The sequence below is a fragment of the Andrena cerasifolii genome, chromosome 7 (assembly GCF_050908995.1).
Source record: "Andrena cerasifolii isolate SP2316 chromosome 7, iyAndCera1_principal, whole genome shotgun sequence".
NCBI lineage: Eukaryota > Metazoa > Arthropoda > Insecta > Hymenoptera > Andrenidae > Andrena > Andrena cerasifolii.
This window is the reverse complement of record NC_135124.1, coordinates 2,853,697-2,866,515: the sequence shown is the minus strand read 5'-3', so window position 1 is coordinate 2,866,515 and position 12,819 is coordinate 2,853,697. Positions and strand designations below refer to the sequence as shown.

Below are 12,819 nucleotides of genomic sequence, written 5' to 3'. Positions count from 1 at the left end.
GCGCCCTCTATTGGGCTCCCATGGTGGAAAATGAAAAAGGGCTGTTGTACGAGCGAATATGCTGCATAAATTTCTTTGATTCGGGGTAATGATGGGCTCAAGACTGATCGAATCGATTCGAATCTATGACAATGTTTCGAATCGCGTCGAATCTCATTATAGCCATGGTCGCCAAGCAAATTGAATCGAAAGTACATGACGTAGGCGCCCGCAAAGGAAGGATTTTTGGAAATTCCGTCCCGAAGGGGGTGAATTCTCGGTTTCTTTAATAACCTTAATAACTTGGTTCTTACTCACAAAAATTGCCCACACAAATGTCTAAAAACCAATTTCAGGATTTTGCCCTGATTAATCCCTATGGGGGTGGAAAGGGGTAAACTGTGTTTTCACGGACCTCTCAATATCTCTTAGGCCCGAATAGATATCAACTCGGTTTTTGCATACAAAGGTTAGCCACACAAATCCTTAAATATGAATTTCAGGATTTTGCACTAATGAAGCCGTAAAGGTGTGAAAAGGGATAAACTGTGCTTTCATGGAGTCTTTAATATCTCTTAGGCCCGAAGCGAAGTGCGGGGTATTTTGCTAGTACTATAACTATAGTTTCCGAGATAACAATTCACATGTACCTACAATCCGTTTCCATAAAAATAGCTAACCATTGCAAAATTCAAAGCCCTGTATTTTTTAAACAAATTTCAAAGCAGTAGAATGATAACGTAAATTATTGCACTACATAAATAACTTAAATCATGTTTTATTTTAATCAATATCCTTGGCGTCGACCAGAAAAAGTAATCGATTTCGAATAAAATAATCCACCCCTCTTCCAAAGCAATTCTAACCGTCCAAAACTGTTTTCCAATACAACCCTGTTTATGTTCCAGAAATTCCTAAAAAGTAGGGTACTAATTTCGTGATTGCTTTATACAGAAACAGCTCTTAGCATTCGGGACCAATTAATACCCCTAGGCCACCGTATGCTGATATCCTTCCTGTACCGAAAGTAGATTACCTTTCCTACTATAGTTTTACAAAGGGAAAATCATATCGTTGCCCATAAAAATCCTAACGATAAGAATCCGTTCAAAACGCGGTAACTATCACTCTTTTTGGACAGGTTCTGTTTTCCTCAATGAAAATATGCTAATGCATGGTGGCATATGGCTAGGGCCGACCACGGGTGGGGGGGGGGGGGGGGTACAGCGATAGGGTCCGTTCCGATTCACGTATTGAGTGCAGAGATCGCAGTCGCTGCGCACATTCATATCGTTCCGTTTCGTTACTGCGGTTACAATAATCTCGATTCTATTAAATAATAGTGATAATGAAATCAGCAGGTGTGATTCGGCTGATGAAAGCGAAAATGAAGATGATATTAACTCGCCATTTAGAATCGGAAATATTATACATATCATTAATTATAAACAAAACACTCGGAGAGGTTATGTTTGCCTAAAAATTTACAAATTGTGTAGAACGTGTCATTTCGGGATATTCAAGAACAATATTCGAAGAACATTTTCAGTAGGTAATAAGTGCCTATATAATTACACATTTGTATTAAAAAAAACATGAGATGATGTTTCTTCAAAATAATAACGTAGAAAAGTGTCAGTTGTAATTATTAGAGAATTAATTGTTTTTATTACTTTTCATTATCACTACTATTTAATAGTATCGAGGTTATTATAAACAACGTTTCTTTGTCAATTGTAGCATCCATTTTGATTTCGCATGAAACGCAGGAAAAACCGTTCCGTTTTCGAGAACGCATGAACCGCAATAACGAAGCGGAACGATATGAATGCGCGCAGCGACTGCGCTGCGATCTCTGCACTCCAGTGATGCCAGAATCGGGGGACGTGGGACAAATGCTTACCCCCACTATGGCCTACCGTCGTCCCCACTTTCTTCCATCGTACTGTACACAAGCATATCCCTACCCCTGCCCGTATGCTCGGCAGCCCAACAGCAGCTCTCATGGACAGGAGTAGGGATATGTTTGTGTGCAGTGCGATGGGAAGAAAGTGGGGGACGACAGTAGGTCATAGTGGGGGTAAGCATTTGTACCACGTCCCACGATTCTGGCACCATACATCCCTGCTGCACTCAATGCGTGAATCGGAACGGACCTTGAGTTTCGGCGTTTGCTGCACGCTCGTTGCATCTGAAGTGAAAGGATTCTAGGAAATTCTCTGCACCATCAATGCGCGTAATAACTAAAACGGAACGATTGTCTCTGCACTTCATGCGCAGTACGCGTAAATCGAAACGCACCCATACCCAGACCGGGGCTTTCAGCTCTAAACATACTTGGAGAGTGAACAGAGCAATAGCAGCCGATCCGAGAAAGAGAGAAGATAACGTGAACCTATCTCTGTCTTACAACAGGCTATGGATGTATAGTGCATGAAGTCAACTTGCCAGCGCACACATACATACATAACAAAGATTACTATCTCTCTACTGAGAGTGAGAGGGATAATAGGAAAAAGGATGGGTTCAGACTTATTCTCTATTTCCCTCGGACCGCTGTCGCCTCTACTGCTTCCCACTGCTGTTCACTCTCCAGGAATGTTTAGAGCTCAATGGGCCCGGGTAGTACAGGGACGCCAGAAGAAGTAAAAATGAAGAACAGAGAAAATAGGAAAGGAAAAATGAGAACGAAAATTTTTTATTTGATTAAAATTAATCTAGTTTTATAAACTGACTTGAATTTCACGCTCTAACCAGGCTTGAGAATTAACTGACCTTTTCGGCCGAATTTCGGAAGCAACGCCCTCTTTCTCCAGCCGCGCTTGGCCCTCGCAACGGCCTAGCTGCTTGGAGGTCCTCAGGCCCGTACTGTATGAGCCGTGCGTGGCGCGTTGACAAAACAAACGCATCGACAATCGTGCTCTTTGTCACGATGTGGAAACCTATTGATACTAGAGCTGTTACTTTTTGACTCGTCGGGTACTCGGCTACCCGAAACAACTTCAAGCAATTGAATATTTTATTGTCTGTGGTATTGTTTGATGTTAGCCAAAAATGATCGAAGAATACCATATTCAATGGCTTGAAGTTGTTCCAGGTAGCCCGGTACCCGACGGGTCAAAAAGTAACAGCTCTAATTGATACAAAGTCGCCCTAATGCGCCACGCGCGATGCACGTGGTACGAGCCTGAGGTGCTCCAAGCAGCTAGGCCGCCGCGGGGGCCAAGACGCGCGGCGGGAGAAAGAGGGCGTTGCTTCTGAAACCCGGCTGAAAAGATTACTTAATTCCCAAGCCTGCTCTAAACACAGAACTACTTAGCAATACCAGTGCGTGAAAAGTTGTTAGTCTTTTTTACCGTTAAGAAATTCTTTGGGGCCCCAAAATATTTCTTGCATCCGGGCCCTTTATAGAGAATGCCGGCCCTGCCTATTGCCCAAAAACGTTACTAAAATAAATTAAGTGACGCGTTGCAGGTAAGAATGCACCTTGGAGTTAGTCAGCCCTAGAGGCAGTTCGAAAAAGTAAATACCATATTATCTATATTGCTGTACAACTTCATCAGTGGAAGGTTTCAAAATACCCCTATAAAGCAGGATATATATTTCTTATCCATGTAACTAACAGATTCACATCCAGCATATAAAGCTGCGTAAGTTAAATCGAACGTGATATCGCCAAAAGTTGATAAAACAAAATCATGTTTTGTTAACTGCAGCTGCTTGGTATTGCGCGCACACACACACACACACGTACACACACACAAACACTCCGCTCTCACTCTTCAAGCTCCTTCCCATTCTGTTATCGAACCCGCTTGGCCTTGGACGCGCCCGAGCCATGTCACGTCAAATTTCACAAGATGTGCCTCATAGTCACTAATATTTTTCAAATTTCGGCCACTTCATGCTAGTCTCAAGAAAACAGTTTGTGTGAAATTTTAGCCTCTTAGCTCGAATGGTTTTGAAGATATTAATCGTTAAATTTTTGTAAAATCGAGATAACCAAGCTGACACACCATCATTTCGCTCTAAGTACATATCTATGCACTACGTCGAGATAATACTTTGTGTTTATGGTCATCTTAAAACTAAAAAAATCTACTATACAATGTACAATAAATGTTATTTCTTATTGCTTTCAGTAATAATATTTAAAATTAAATATTTTTTTTCGAATTCAACGCTGTTCCCACCCTCAAATTGATGAAAAATAAATCAGAGAATTATACTATCTATCCGAAGTGTTTGATAATGATAGTAATAGGGAATTTATAGTAGGAAGTTGAAGGACTATGACAGAAAGAAATGGAAACAACTCGTCGTTTCTGCCTCTTAATAATTTACCTCGCAAAGCGATTATGCTACTAACGGAACTCCACCTTGGCAGAACAATAACGTGAGGGAAATTTGCTATGTACACCCAGTTTGCATAACCCTGTGTACTCACATTTTTTGTACTGATGGAACGCCTGGGTTGATTCTTATCCAATAAAAACTGCATTCTTTCAAAGGCAAACCATTTTGAACAGTATACTTGTTTTGCCCCTGAAATTTACCAGTAAATTTGAATAATTAAATAAAGAATATAAATAATTTAATGATTATAAATAATAATACGTTGTGGAAGATCGACACAATTTCTGTACATACCTTTCCCGGTGCCCATGGCACGATTTCCTTTAGACTTTTGTTGTCTAAAGGATCCGAGTAAACTCGACATTTTTTGCCGCACAATCTGCACATCCATTCCAAGTTCATTCGCAATGCTGTCCCATGCATCAAGTTTTTTCCGTTTTGAAAAATAAAAACTATTTTTAGGATCCCACAAAACAGGATGTTTTTCGTATAAAGAAATTAGCTGAAGACATTCTTCGTTCGACCACTCAGTCATAGTTCTGTACTATAAATAAAGATATAGATACATAGAATTAGCATTAAAATAAATATAGACTAACTATTAATAACTTTAAGTACTTACGATTTAACTGAGACGAAGTACAAAAGCGATCGAGTTGGCGTGGAATGGCCCCTACGCGATTTCAGAAAAATACCTGGATCTGCCTCTATCATCAACGCTGAGCGCAATGCATTCCAAACTCCCTTCGGTGTGTGAAAAACCCCGGCAACAGACGGCTCAGGCCATGCGCATTCGCATTCGTCGGCGTTCACGAGTAGGGTCGCATACGTTGAGCAACCACGAAAGCCACGTCCCCACTGGCATTCACGTTCACGCTCACCCATTCTGACGCATACGCACGCGTCCCCGTTAGAATATACGTGCGCCCTCAGCTCTACTCAACGTACAGTCACGTTGAAAATCGGACACAGCGGACCGATGGAAATTTTATTTTAGATTAGTAACAGGATAAGGATTTTGACTAAAATTGATTTACGAACTTCTAGTCTAATACAGATTGATGACTTGTACACAGAAAATAAAAATTATTTTTTATTACAAAAAAAGTAACTATAACATGAAGGAAATTGGCCTCACACTCAAAATCGTGCAAGATATGTGATAAAGTATAATTATACAATAACACATAAACGCTATGTTCAAAACTAGTTTTTATACTTGGAATTGGCCGTACTGATTTTTCTAAAAAAAGCGGTCGATTGTCAATCTATGCCCTCTGTAGTGCTGCTTTCAAGGGATCTTTATTGGACATTGCATATTCGTTTGCTTTCATTTACAATTCGTGCCAAAGTTGTTCTATCATGTTTAAATCTGGGATTGAGGAGGTGATTGAATCACTTTTGGACAGTTATACAAGGTATATTCGGTTACATGTACGAGAATATTTAAGGGGTGATTCTAGACGTTGAAATAATACGAAAGTCAAGACTAACGAAATGGTGCGTGTAGATTATTGGTATGGATTAACTTACGTGAGGATGGATACTAGGGTGGGGTGAAAAACTTTTTGTTCGATGATCAAATTCTAATAGTGCGGAAAAGTTGCCTACTTGGCCCAATAAAACGTGTACAAAATTTTCAGCTCGAAATTTCAGCTCGATCGGATAACTTCTTCTGTGTGCGCCAAAGGCCTTAAGGATGTACCGGACGTACAATATTAGACAAAAGTATATGATTAATGTGCTATATTTAGCTTTACAAAACTACTGATATACAAAAATTTCGCCAATTATAACAATGGCTATTTATACAAACAAAAATGTATTAAATAATATTAAGCAGATATATTTTTATTTTATACAAATAAATATTTTATTCAAAATACTTGGCGCTGCGAAACCAAAAAATATTAATTATCTTAGTATTAATAATTTACAATACCTCCCTTAATATATATATATATATATATATATAGGCTACATTTATATATAGTCACATTTATGCTACATGTGCACATTTAGCGTGCGCGTGCAGCATATGCACACACACACAGATACACATTCACGAACGCACGCACAAGAAAGAAAGTAAAAGATTAATACAATTTATATATATTTATTCAGTTTAGCAACACCAATTCGGTTTCGCAGCGCCAAGTATTTTGAATAAAATATTTATTGGTATTGAAACATTTATTTGTATAAAATAAAAATATATCTGCTTAATATTATTTAATACATTTTTTGTTTGTATAAATATCCATTGTTGTAATTGGCGCAATTTTTGTATATCATTAGTTTTGTAAAGCTAAATATAGCACATTAATAAATTTACGACAGTTTTTTTCGTTCGTCTGCGCGCGCGTATACTTGGCGCACTTTTTTGTACCTTTTTTAAAAAAAGGTCATTTTGTAGAGATTTCACACATTTTGTAATGTTTATTGACGACTGGATATTTTCACCCCCTCGACGGTTATTTATTTTAAAAAATATATTGTATTGTCAAGATAATTGGATTGGTGGAATTGGTTTAAATTTGAGTTTTCAGATATGAACCAAACATACAAGAAGCAAACAGAGTATCGAAGCTGAATAAAATCGTTTAATTAATATAACACTATGTCACAATAACTTTTTTTCTCTGACGTAGATCACACTGCATCATCTTCTGCTTCGATTATCTGTAAATATATAAAATCCACATTTTAGTAACAACATAATGTAGAACTTATATAAAAATAGAGTGGCCCTTTGCTATAGTAAGTGTAGAGACTACAAAATGTGTTCGAAGGAGGTGAGAACGTATGGCAGAAAGTCTTGTTGCAGGAAATTTAAATGCTAATGGTAATGCAGCGTAAATGAACGAAGAGATCCAATATTTTTAAGGCACAATTTATTGGTGTTGGAATAAAATTAATATAGTATATTTATTGGTGAATTAAAATATTGTTAATGGGAAACTAATAAAATTAATAAATAGCGTGGCAACTACTGTGGATTTTAAAGTATTACGAATGTCTTTCACAAAAGATTGAAATAAATCAAGGGAGATGTATTTTCAGCGTTCTTTCTTCAGTAATGTGCCTTGCTCTAGATTGGAAGCAATCGACTATAATTTTCTTAATTTTTAATGCTATGTTTTTTGACAAATTTTGTCGATTTACCTTATTTGACAAATTTACAGAAACTTGTGCGAAAGAAGATGCTCCTCTGTCTATCTAACCTTCTCCGGACAACCTCCAAGCCATCCCCATCATTTCTATCCAAGCCTGTGCGTCCCCTTCATTTCTATCCAAGCCTGTGCGTCACCTTCATTTCTATCCAAGCCTGTGCGCCCCCTTCATTCCTATAATCTTTACATAGAAACTCTGGTAAACTTGCCGATGAACTAGGCCCTCGCCGATTTCGATGAGCTTCACATATGTTGTCAAAGTCGTCATTGTGAACAACTTTGTCCTTTGACAATATTGGCGGTTGGCCTTACTTTCCGAGATATTGAGGAAAAATGGTTGCTACTCCTACATTTAGTTCTGCTTATATATGTACGCCCCTGTGGCAGTGTATGCGTCAGCACGGGACCGTCGCTCCTTAACGGTTTCTCCATATGCGTCGCGGTGATCGGCAGACAACGTATATACCGGGTAAACTAAAAGGTTCGAGTATATATATATACAGTGAATCCCCGTTACCAGCCCGTTTCTACAATGCATAGGAGCCCGGCGACTATCTCCACCATTTCTTGGAATCCTTCGACGAGAGTGAGAAAACCCAATGAGTGAGCGAGAGGAAACGAAAGAGTTGACACGAAGTTGCCGTCGACTCTTTCGTTTCCTCTCGCTCACTCATTGGGTTTTCTCACTCGCGCCAATGGCCACGCGGAATAGCGTCCACAACACGTTAGGAGTCCACCGCCAGCCCCGTTCGTCCGGCTGGTAACGAGAATTTACTGTAATGGGTAAACTTGTCGAAAAGCTACCTCCTCACCGATTTCAATGACCTTTACATATATTGTACTAGAACTACCGAGTTTAACACATACTCACATCGGTTCGCTACCATGCTTTACGCGCCCGCGAGCGCCCCCCCCCCCCGATCTAGCCCCAACCAATACTAATACTGTCGGCTGTGAAACCGTCGGTAGTTCTAGTGTTAAGTAAAGTGTCTTCCGAATATCTCGTAAACCAAAGCCGACCGCCAAAATGTTTAAAGGGAAATATTGTTCAGAATGATAACCTTGACAACATATGTCAACGTCATTGAAACCGGTGAGGAGGTAGCTTTTCGACAAGTTTACCGAAACAGTAGATAAACGACGGTCCCGTGCTGATGCTCTGCTTCCAGATTATCTGTAAACAGTAACGCAGCAACATTTTCTTGCTGCAACACCACGCGTGCACCCGTGAGATACGCATGCTGCAGGTTGCCGCACAGTGTTTAACAAACAGAAGACAATCGCCGACAGCGTGGTGCTGCACACACTATCGCGAGCGTGCACGTATACGTAGAGTACGATTGTACAATATCGAAAGTTTTCCTGCGAATATTTCGGAAACTAAGGCCGACCGCCAATTTTGTCGAAGGAAAAAGTTGCTCAAAAGGTCGAGTTTTGCAACATATGTGAAGCTCGTCGAAATCAGCGAGGGCCCAGTTCATCGGCAAGTTTACCGGAACTCTAAATTTGCCAGTATACAAATACCTGGCAATTTAAATACAATTTGTTACAATATATTAGTTTGTACATTCGTGGTATAAATTTCCAGAAACTTGTGCGAAAGAAGATGCTTCTCTGTCGAACCTTCTCCGGACAACTTCTAGCTCTACATAAAAAGTCTATTAAAAAATTTTAGCGCCTTACCCTGTTAATTGAGACAATAATTCAGTGTCCCATATGGTGTAAAAACTCCTGACATTTCAAAATTTTTACAACTTACCTTATTACACACTTGACAGGTTATGATTGATTGACACTAGCTAGGTTACGTTTACCTTGACAGATGTGCTGTCTGGCTGTCAGGTGACAACAATTTGTTACGTGATTGGTCGAAACCTTCATCGAATGAACGACGTGCCTGAGAGACATTTCCTCACCCTTTCATGCTCCCCTTTTGCCCACACTTGACGATGGAGAAAAATCCCTAACATAAAATTCGCCAAATTGCAACTGTACATCGAAATATCTCAGCTCATAAGGCACGTAGGAACAAAACGAAAACACTTTTCTGGTGTAAATCAAACCCAAGCTATCCATTAAGACCATTCAAAATCTAATCGGATCAACCATTGTTGAGATTCAATAATCGAAGGGTTCTTGATAGCGGGTCGTGGCGTTATAGAGCACTCTGTGTCTCTTGATATGGCTGTACCACGCACATTGATACCTTTTAAGGGTGCCAACTTTGAATAATTACTAAGCTAACAACTAAGAGTTCTCAAGAAGAGAGAAACCACTTTTCGTATACGGAACTGAAGCGTGAAGCCTCGATTATTTGTAGTAATCACGAATGATCATAGTTATTAGAGATATATCATTTTAAACCGTTAAATAATTGCTTCTAGTTAGAAACGTTTGTATCTCTTTCATTTTTTTCGAATATATAATATTACAATTTATTAATTTTTCTGTTTTAGGAATTGTCAGGTAACAAGGGCATCAGAAAAAGCTCGTGACCCAGCGTTAGCAAAACTGCTCTGGAAACGTAGTTTCGAATTACTGGATTTACCATCGGAACTAACGCTTGAGAAATTGTTAAAGTCAAATCTCCAACACGCTGAGTGTAGAGTATAACAAAAAAATTGGATATACCTCCGAATGACCCCAGTGGCTTATCGACACGAGTTTGAGGGGAAGAGGGGGGGTGGGCATGTGGACCCTAAATCTAAAATTGTAGCTTCGGGTATTAGTTTCCGAAATATTAGTAAAAAATTAGTGTTAATTTTTTTTACAAATTGTTTTTTGGTAAATGTTTACTTTAGGGGAGGATTCTCCAATGACTTTGAGCTTCACATATGTTATCAAGGTCATCATTCTGAACAACATTTCGCTCTAAACTTTTTGGCGCTCGACTTTGGTTTACGAGATATTCGCAAAAAACTTGACATAATTGTATATTGAAACTGCCTATACCAGGGCTCTCCGAGGTCGCTCCCGCGGGAGCTTGGGGTTCTCCCACTCTCGTCCGCGTTGTCAGGGATACCGCACGACGCTAGCCGGTCTACCCCGTCATGGCAGCCTTCGTAGCGTCGCATGGTCTCCTTGACAACGGAAGGCACGCTGCGCCAGAGGAAGATTGGAAGGGGAAGCAGGCGCGTGACAACAATTTTCTCGCTCGACTGTTTCGCAGCCGACGGTATTAGTATTGGTTGGCGCCTAGAAAAGGGCGGGCAGGGGGCGCCCGCTTGCGGGCGCGTAAAGCATGGTAGCTAATCGATGTGAGTATGTGTGTTAAATTCGGTAGTCTAGTTTTAACTAAAGTTTTTTGTAAATATCTCGTAAACCAAAGCCATGCGCCAAAAAATTTAGAGGGAAATGTTGTTCAGAATGATGACCTTGACAAGATATGTCAAGGGTCATTGAAATCGGAGAATCCTCCCCTAAAGTAAACATTTACCGTTTTTTTTAAACTGCGCACACGTAGCCCTAACGGTAATCCATTCTGCCCCCCCCCCCCAAATTGTTCTACGGACAGTTGGGTGCGTTCTCCTTACCTCCGCGTGCCCCTTCGACGCCATAAAGGCATTCGTATTTAACTGAAATTCAAAGCCAATTTCCTCAAAAACGAAACGTGATATTAAAAAATTGTATTCTATATTTTCGTCTTATTTTGGCCCATAGAATCCCCCCCCCCCCTAGAGCATTGACAATGAATAAAATAATAGATATCCACCCTGTATAATGGGATGGATCGCATTCGCAAGTTTCTGGTTCAAATCTCTAACCTCACATCGGTTCGCTACCATGCTTTACGCGTCCCCTGCACTAATCTAGCCCCAGTTATGTCGGAATAAGTCAACAGAAATACTAAAAGTTTTTTTATTAATATCTCGGAAACTAATAAATTCCCGAAGCAACGGTTTTAGATTTATGGTGCACACACCCTCCTCATCCCTCCCCTCAAACCTCGTGTCGATCGGTCACTTTGGCCATTCGGAAGTACAGTCAAAAAGTTGAATAATTTTAAGAATATCTGATTTCTTAATTCATAATAACAGACTATTAATAAATAAAGACTATAAATTTCTAATATTTCTAAAATCTGCACAAAGTTGTGTATATAATGATATTATGAAGGAATTTGGGAATACTAACTATCTAAACCATGTCGCAAAGGGAAATATATGTATACTACATTTTTATATTCATCGAAGTGTACACGTATATTGCATACAGTGGGTTGTGGAATATTTCATAAAGTAGTGTAGAATAGTTTTCTAAATACATAGCTATAATTAGGCATTTCGTCCACCGCCCCGACGCAACTGCAATTCGAACAATCAAAAAATTATATCTAACGATAAGTAGTTACTGTTTATAAATAGTTACAATGTTTTCAATTCAAACCTCGCCCATCATAACAACTGCAATTTGATCGAAATTGAACCAACAAAAAACAGTTATATCAGGTCTTAGACCACTGTCGCGTGATTCTTTGGGTGCGTTCCACTTACGCCCAAATCGCCCGCAACGCCCGTGGTTTTCATTCCACATAGCGACCGCGCAGACGATTTGGGCATAAGTAGAACGCCACGAATTAATTAGATGTCGCACAGTGACAAATACTGACCAACACGACGATAAACAAACAGCGGACTTTCTCGTCGTATTGGTCAGTATTTGTCGGTCGGTCAGACAACAACGATTTTGTCGCTGTGCGACATTTAATTAAGACGTGGCGAAACGCACCCTTTGTAACATCTACCCGAGTTCGCTTTAAATTTTGGTTAGCTGCCTTGTTAAAATTATTGTAATGGCAGAACAAGAATTTTCTATGAAACTTGTAGAAACAATAGAAAAGTATGCGGGTTTGTATAGTCCACATAAAAAACTTAAAAAATGTACAAAAATTACGCCAAGTACATGAAATCAAATAAATCACAAAAAATAGAAGATAATAATAAATACAAAATAAAAAAAAGATGTGCAAGTACATAATGGTGCTTTCCAACTGCGCTTAAGATGACAACTACATATACACAGCTAAAATGATGTGTTCCTACATTCCATTACTCATATCGCGGACATTTTAATTAACCCATCAAAAAGAATCCATTTAAAAACATTGTCGTAAATTAGTAGCATTACAAAATTAATGATATACAAAAATTACGCCAATTATAACAATGGCTATTTATACAAAGAAAAAAATGTATTAAATAATATTAAGCAGATATATTTTTATACAAATAAATATTTTAATACGAATGAATATTTTTTATTATTTAAAATACTTGGCGCTGTGCTCCGAATTGGTGTTGCTAAACTAAAT

The 12,819-nt window shown here is 39.1% G+C and overlaps 2 protein-coding genes across 2 annotated transcripts in view; one reads left to right on the top strand and one right to left on the bottom strand.

Annotated features, from left to right (window-relative positions):
- LOC143371681 (uncharacterized) overlaps positions 1-5,197 on the bottom strand; it is a 35,840-nt gene extending 30,643 nt beyond the window's left edge. The window contains exons 1-3 of the mRNA XM_076817151.1: positions 4,958-5,197; positions 4,630-4,879; positions 4,427-4,524 (exon numbers count right to left, since the gene is read on the bottom strand). Coding sequence (XP_076673266.1) covers positions 4,427-4,524; positions 4,630-4,870 — 339 coding nt within the window. The 5' untranslated portion in view covers positions 4,871-4,879; positions 4,958-5,197. The remainder of the gene's footprint in view (positions 1-4,426; positions 4,525-4,629; positions 4,880-4,957) is intronic.
- The window catches only part of LOC143371668 (retinol dehydrogenase 12), a 47,846-nt gene extending 37,710 nt beyond the window's left edge, over positions 1-10,136 (top strand). Inside the window, exon 6 of the mRNA XM_076817124.1 lies at positions 9,965-10,136. Within this exon, the coding sequence (XP_076673239.1) occupies positions 9,965-10,121 (157 nt within the window). The 3' untranslated portion in view covers positions 10,122-10,136. The remainder of the gene's footprint in view (positions 1-9,964) is intronic.
- Positions 10,137-12,819: the final 2,683 nt, after the last annotated feature.